This window comes from Conger conger, chromosome 13 (assembly GCF_963514075.1).
Source record: "Conger conger chromosome 13, fConCon1.1, whole genome shotgun sequence".
NCBI classification, from domain to species: domain Eukaryota; kingdom Metazoa; phylum Chordata; class Actinopteri; order Anguilliformes; family Congridae; genus Conger; species Conger conger.
This window is the reverse complement of record NC_083772.1, coordinates 4,095,964-4,103,463: the sequence shown is the minus strand read 5'-3', so window position 1 is coordinate 4,103,463 and position 7,500 is coordinate 4,095,964. Positions and strand designations below refer to the sequence as shown.

General features: G+C 48.3%; 1 protein-coding gene across 1 annotated transcript in view; it reads left to right on the top strand.

Annotated features, from left to right (window-relative positions):
- The window catches only part of kcnj5 (potassium inwardly rectifying channel subfamily J member 5), a 22,768-nt gene that overhangs the window by 12,872 nt on the left and 2,396 nt on the right, over nt 1-7,500 (top strand). The window contains exon 3 of the mRNA XM_061216879.1: nt 1,163-2,036. Coding sequence (XP_061072863.1) covers nt 1,163-2,036 — 874 coding nt within the window. The remainder of the gene's footprint in view (nt 1-1,162; nt 2,037-7,500) is intronic.

The window sequence follows — 7,500 nt, the reverse complement described above, 5'->3', positions numbered from 1 at the left end:
AGGCCTCGTTTTAAAGGCAAATCAGCGAGCAGAATCCGCAGGAGCAGAAGATGGATGCATTCTCAACACAAGCCTGAGCCGCATCTAAACACGCAGGCTGCACTGCGCTGCAATGCCCGTGGAAGCGCAGGTGGACTCAGATCAGCGTTTCAGAGACAGGGGCAAACGTCACAAAAAATGAAACGATCGGGTTTTTAAAGCTTTTTCTTTGGTGCAAACGCCTCCGGGGGTGACAACGTGATGCAAATACGGTCACAGGGCAACGCTCCGTAACTGACCCCCACCCCCATCCTCACCCCCACCCCCACCCCCAGCCCATACGTACATATACAATGTACATATTGTGCATTAAATAGAATGGAGGAGCAGGGAGCATTTCCGTTTACATGAAGCAGCAACGTGGATGCAGAGTTCGGTCACTTGGCACGACCTGACCATTCCTTGGGTAGGCCCCTGAGGACTGACGGATCGGGCAGACAGAGGCACGCAGTACCCCCCTAGGTGTAGCACATGTTGGTGATGTTTCCGCACTGCCTAGATGTGTGATGCCAGCTGTGGTGATTTCACTCACAAAAAAAAAACTAGAATAAATGGTCGGCGTTTATATAGCGCCGTTATCCAAAGAACTGTACAATTGATGCTTCTCATTCACCCATTCACACACACACACACACACACTCACACACCAACGGCGATTGGCTGCCATGCAAGGCACCGACCAGCTTGTCAGGAGCGTTTGGGGGTCTTGCTCAGGGACACTTCGACACACCCAGGGTGGGATAGAACTGGCATCCCTCCGACTGCCAGACGACTGCTCTTACCGCCTCAGCCAATGAGAAGACTGCTCTTACCGCCTCAGCCAATGAGACGACTGCTCTTACAGCCTGAGCCAATGTTGCACAAAATGTGTTTGTGTCGCTTCACCAGCAGAGTGGAGTCTCTCTTCACCGAGCCGAAGCCATGGTGGTTGGACAAGGGCACTGACATTGTACCCTTGAGCAAATTATGTTAATAGTATGAAAATTGAGTTAATTAAATGAGGCTTTGAGCAGAGTGGGTGAATTACATCCGTTAATATTACAGAAAATATAAGCTGTCACCTTGGATACGGCTGTCTGCTGAAGCGCGAGCTGATGAAGCACACACCCTTTTGTCTCCGCAGGTGAAAAAGCTTCCCAAGCACCTGAGAGAGGCGCAGATCTCCACGGAGCGCACCCACCTGATCGCCGAGCCGGCCAAGAAGGTGCGCCAGCGCTACGTGCAGAAGGACGGCAAGTGCAACGTGCACCACGGCAACGTGCAGGAGACCTACCGCTACCTGAGCGACCTGTTCACCACGCTGGTGGACCTGCGCTGGCGCCTCAGCTTCCTCATCTTCACCCTGGTCTACGTGGTCAACTGGCTCTTCTTCGGCCTGCTGTGGTGGCTCATCGCCCTGATCCGCGGCGACCTGCTGCACGCCGACGAGGAGGGCTGGACGCCCTGCGTGGAGAACCTCAACGGCTTCGTCTCGGCCTTCCTCTTCTCCATCGAGACGGAGACCACCATCGGCTACGGCTACCGCGTCATCACGGAGAAGTGCCCCGAGGGCATCGTCCTGCTGCTGGTGCAGGCCATCCTGGGCTCCATCGTCAACGCCATGATGGTGGGCTGCATGTTCGTGAAGATCTCGCAGCCCAAGAACCGGGCGGAGACGCTGATGTTCTCCCACAAGGCGGTGATCTCGGTGCGGGACGGCAAGCTGTGCCTGATGTTCCGCGTGGGCGACCTGCGGAACTCGCACATCGTGGAGGCCTCCATCCGCGCCAAGCTCATCCGCTCGCAGCAGACCAAGGAGGGCGAGTTCATCCCGCTCAACCAGACCGACATCAACATCGGCTTCGACACCGGCGACGACCGCCTCTTCCTGGTGTCGCCGCTCATCATCTCGCACGAGATCAACGAGAAGAGCCCCTTCTGGGAGATGTCGCAGGCGCAGATCGAGAAGGAGGAGTTCGAGATCGTGGTCATCCTGGAGGGGATGGTCGAAGCCACGGGTGAGCGCCTCGCTTTGCCTCTCGCGAAATGCTAGCGTCGTATTAGTCCGAATTCAAAATATACAGTCCAATCCTTATAATCAGGAGTCTTGCGGCAAAGTAGTGAATAATAGGCTTTTATTCCATCAGATACTAACCAATCGCAAGAGCCGTGGTGTCCGCAGATGAACCCAACAATAAACTTTAACACATCCTCCTATATACGTTTACGATGGCCTTCACTCCTCCTTCCTTCTGGCCGCGGTCTCATTCCTTCCGGGTGCGCCACGGTTGTTTACTTGCTTGTGATTGGCTTTCGGTCACCATCCACTGTTGTGATTGGCTTACACATTCTCATTAACTTGTTAAGAAATATTTTCCCATTCACATAACACCTCCCCAAAATACCTTGGGCTAAGGAAATATTGGTGGTCACAGTGCTCTCAGTGAAGATATAAAAAAAGAATACAATACTTACAATACAAAAATAATACTTCACTGCTTTCAGTGCTGTCTGTGCTTTTGAATATCAAAATACAGTCATATCAATGGCTAATACTGATACATAGGATAAGTTGGGAAACTATCCCATACTAATTTCAGCACATTACAGCGAATGTGAGTTTTGTCATTGCTTAAATGTTTAATACATTTGATTCAATTTAACTAAACGATTCATACATTTAGCTAAATGTTTCGTACATTTGGCTAAATGTTCTATACATTTAGCTCAATGGTTCCATTAAATACTTAAACATTTAGCTTATACTGTATATATAATTTAGGGATAGCACATTTATAATTTACACCTGTCATTTCAAAGATCATTAATGTAGGAAAGCATAAAGAAGATAGCGTTTCATGTTGCATTTGGCACCCCATATATTAGAGCACATGGTGAAATGTATCATTTCTGACCACACTTTTCTGCTTAACCAAAAAAAAAAATCCAGGGGTCAGAAATGAGGTCATGTGGGCTGCCATGAGCATTGCTAATTATAAGGTTCTATCTGCCGACTGAGTGGGTTTGAGATATCGAACTTGCAAAGATTGCAAAGTGAACGGGCTCCAAGCAAATATGACCTTTTAAAGAAATTAAAAACTTCAACCTTCATACATACTGTATATGTAGAGCCGTATAAACAATATGTAAAAAAAATTCAGTTATAACCTCATAATTCTAAGGTCTCGAAATTCCAGGTGACTGGAACAAAACACCGGGAAAGAGTTTTACCTTCTGGACCTGGATCTTCCACCCATATTGTTAAACGGTTGGCAAAACTTTGCTTTATTCCTATAGGCTTAAGTACAGCCGATATTCACAGTGTTGGCACTGACACGTTCCACGGTGCCCTGGGAGATGTTGTAGCGTGCGGCTGCCATGAAGTGGCACCGTTTCCTCCTCTGCCTGAGCGTTGCCCGCAACGGCTTCCTGCGCCAGCCCCACAAACACACATCTGATTGGCTCCCGGGGACGTATTCAATTCCAGCCTTCCCGAGCACGGCGAGGAATGGCGAACAGAAGCGGGATGGCTGCTCGATGTTGCCGCCGTTAAACCCGCCGCGTGCCGCCCTCACTGTTGCCACAGCGACAGTTTTGGGGTCATGGGATGGAAGGGCCGGGGCTTAATTGTAACCAATCAGGGCCTGTTGCATTGTGGTTACGGTGCGTGAACTGGGGCCCGCAAGGTCGGCGGTTTCGATCCACAATAAGATCCGCACAGCCGCCGGGCCCTGAGCAAGGCCCCTTAACCCTCCGGGGGAGGATCGTCTCCCGCTTGGTCCACAATAAACTGTAAGTCGCTTTGGATAAAAGTGTCATCCAAATGACATGTAATGTAATCAGGGGAAGCCGAGGAGAAGGTTGGCCTTTTGTCGGGCGCGATTTGTTGTCAGATAAATTTGGGAGCTCCGCTCCCTCGCCCGCCCTCTTGTTTTGACATCGGACGGGGAGCTGCTGAGCTCCTTTATCGCAGCGGAGAGTAGCACTCCATCTCTGAACATATAAAACAGAGACTTCACAGGGTCACACGCTCTTCAAGGCAGGCAGTGTCTCCGTCCCCTGTAAACACTTTGATGGATTGCATCCACAAGGTCCCAGAGAAGTCACATTATGAATGGAGTTTTTCTATAGAATATTAGTTTGAAAATAAAATCAATTTATTGAGGGTGAAATGGCTAATTGCTTTTGTTCTCCCCTCTGGATACACAGCAATATTTTAACATATTCTGGCACAAGCGTAGCTTATTACGCTCTGCCCAACGACAGTAATGGAGCTCATCTAAATATAATGAATTATACATTGCACTTTGATGCAGGACATCATTAGTTACAATAAAACCCTAGAAATAGTGTGTACAGCATATAGGTTAGCAAGTATTTGAAAATGCTTTAAAAAATGTTTTTAAAAAAAATATCAGGGGACATTATTTGTTTTTTGCAATTCTGTTTGAGTAATGATGCAAATAGTGAAGATGAGAAAATGTTTGTTGTTTTTTTCCGTCTATTTTTAAAGGCAGAAAATTGCAGGCATGTAATTAGATCCAGTGTGGTCTTTCGTGCTCCTGAACATTTCTGCTCCAGTTATTTTATGATTTTTATTTCATTTTTTTCACAACTCACCTCAGTGCGCCAACACTCAGCCAGCGTGCACAATCACATCTCCTTCCACTCGGCCAGCGGGTGTACATCCTGTGTGACTGTGCCGATCCCCGCATTTCCGCTGCGTTCCTCTGTGTTCCCTGTGTAACCGCGGGGATCCCTGTGTAACCGCGGCAACCCCCGTATCCAATCCGTGTGACCGGGGAGTTTCTTTCTGACGCAAAGCATGATGTGTTCTAGACCACACAGGGGGAATTATCCCAAGCTGGGAGGCCATTTATCTCTATTTCCTTTGAACGACTGGATACCACGTGTTTATGCGACGTGTAATCAATGCTGGAAAGCCGGATGGCCGATACAGGCGATTCCCCTCAAAAGGCATCGACGTTTGCCAAATTTGTGTAAATTAAATGTAATCCCCGCACAGCAGAAACATAGCTGAAGGCACAGGCCGGCTGGGCTATTGAGTCGAGGTTAAGCCGGAATGAAGCCTACTTTGCCCGAATGATGGATTAGTCTCCACATACGTTCGATAGCAACGGCTCTCTTCACCGCCGCGATTGGGAGTTAATGACTTGCGGGTCCGTCGCCCGGGAGATCGCGGCCGGCGGCTTCGCCCGCTCCCGGCAGGGCCCTGACTCGGGCCGGCCTTTTTAATTGAAGCGGCCACTTATCATCGAGAAGAGACAAGCTTGTTTCCACGGTCAATTATCCCGGCGTGCCCGAGACGGCCGACGGAACGGAGCGCGAGGTGTCGTCCAGCGGCTCGTAGCTCATTCCCCTTTAATGATGTGAAAGTGAGTAAACCTGCCAAAGCTTACTGCACAAGTGATTTCCTGCACTAAATGTCCACTTCAGCCTCCCCCGGTCAGCCCCCTGTTCGCTCACACTGTGGACTGCGTGTAACGAGCCCATTCATTCATTGACAACTAAACGGTGAAAAAACATAAACCATATCTTCAGCCTTTGATTTTGAGCTAAACAGAGAGAAATTGATAGGTTGAATTTTTTTGACCTGAAATCTCTTGGTAGAGGGAAAAAAAGAAAAGAAATGGTCTCAAATCCCAACCCAGTGCAGAAGCCAACTCTTACGGCACCCTTGTGCATCTCCGTGCCTTGAAGAGCACTCCCTGTGGCAGAAACCCCCACCCCCTATTCCTGACTTCCAGCCTGTCTCTCGCGAACAATGCCCTACATGGCGGCTTGTGAAATACCTCAGAACACTGCAACTAGAGTGTCATTCTCAAAGAGCCAGCTGTGTAGAGAAAAAAAAAAAGGAGAGATGCTACTATGGAAACAGGACGTTTTGGGTGGCTGGCTCCAAAGAAAAAGATGGTGCCGGCGTCATCAGTACGTTCTGCTGATATGTTTCGGGGAGGGCCGTGTGTGCATGTTTGTGTGAATATTACATGTAATTTGGCTGATGCTTTTATCCAAAGCAACTTGCAGTTGATTAGGCTAAGCAGGAGATAATACTTTGCTTTGGAGCAATGCAGGGTTAAGGGCCTTGCTCAAGGGCCCAATGGCAGTGCAGATCTTATTGTGGCTACACTGGGGATCGAACCACCGACCTTGCGTGTCCCAGTCATTTACCTTAACCACTACCACTACTACTGAATATGGTTTCACTTATCATGAAATTGATTAGATAGGGTGCAAGTCTGTGTCACTGTGTGGAAAACCATCTAGCTGTGTGGCAACATGTTCTATCTTTATGCTGGCTTTAGAGGGTTCAATATCAGTAAATGCATTTATGGAACTAGAATGTTTTTTTGTAACAAAATAGTGGCAAAATAAGCACAGCTACCAGGCAGATTTCACAATCTCAAGCCAACATGACATCATCTGTCTTTCAAAAAGGTCAACTCTATGACGTCACACAGCCGAAAAGCGTTTGATATTCCTGATTTTGGAAAAAAGCCTCGCACAAAAATACGAAACTGCCAACCAGCTTCCAAAAACAAACTTGCCACTAAGGAAACACAAATGTTTCCCGTCTCACTATTTAGGCCAATTTGTGGGTTTTTAATAATGCTGACCTGATTTTAGAGGGGAGAAAAACAGTGACAAACAGCCAAACTGCCAGTTGGCTTTTCAATCCCACAAGCCTGTGCGAAATCCATGACAAATTGCAGCCAATTTGGCCGGAAAAAGTCAAAGCTGGCAACTCCAACTGGGAGGCAAGACGGGAACCACAAATGTCGGCCTGCGAATTTCGTATATGGAGGCCGGGGCCATCTGGGTAGAGAACTGGGCCCTGCTGCTGCGGGGTTGTGGGGTCAAGCCCCCTCTGAGCCACATGGAAAAATCTAAAAATGGACCCCTGTATCTCCCCCCGTGGTGCTCCCTTAAAGGAGACCCAAACCTGAATATCCTTCCCCTGCGTACGCATGTAATCCTGCTGAAGCTGCTCATGAGGCAGGAGACTGTAAATATTAAACGAGCTATCCTCTCGCGCTTGAAGTGGGTTGAGTTCTGTGAAAAAATCGCACTGCGATTCCACATAATTTTGCTCAAAATCATGGTTTTACAATACCGCACCAGATTGTCTAATGAACTGTCAGTGGTGTACAGTACACTAGTGGTGTCAGACCTGTAGCAGTGTGTGGGGGGGGGTCGTAGTGTCTGTTTATTTCTGTTGTGTTTCAGTACGTGAACAAATCAAGGCCTAAATTGTGTCTCTTGTCTAAAAGGAAAAGCTGCAGACACTATGGACCTTTCCTGGACTTTGGTACCACTGGCATACGTAGTACAGTGTGAACTGAACTTTGAAAAAAAACAAACCGTCTAGCGTGAGACTGAGCAGTATTACTACAATCGCATTACGTAGGCCCAAACACTGCGAGTCCCGGCCTGCCAGCAGATAAAACCCTCCCCTGTCAA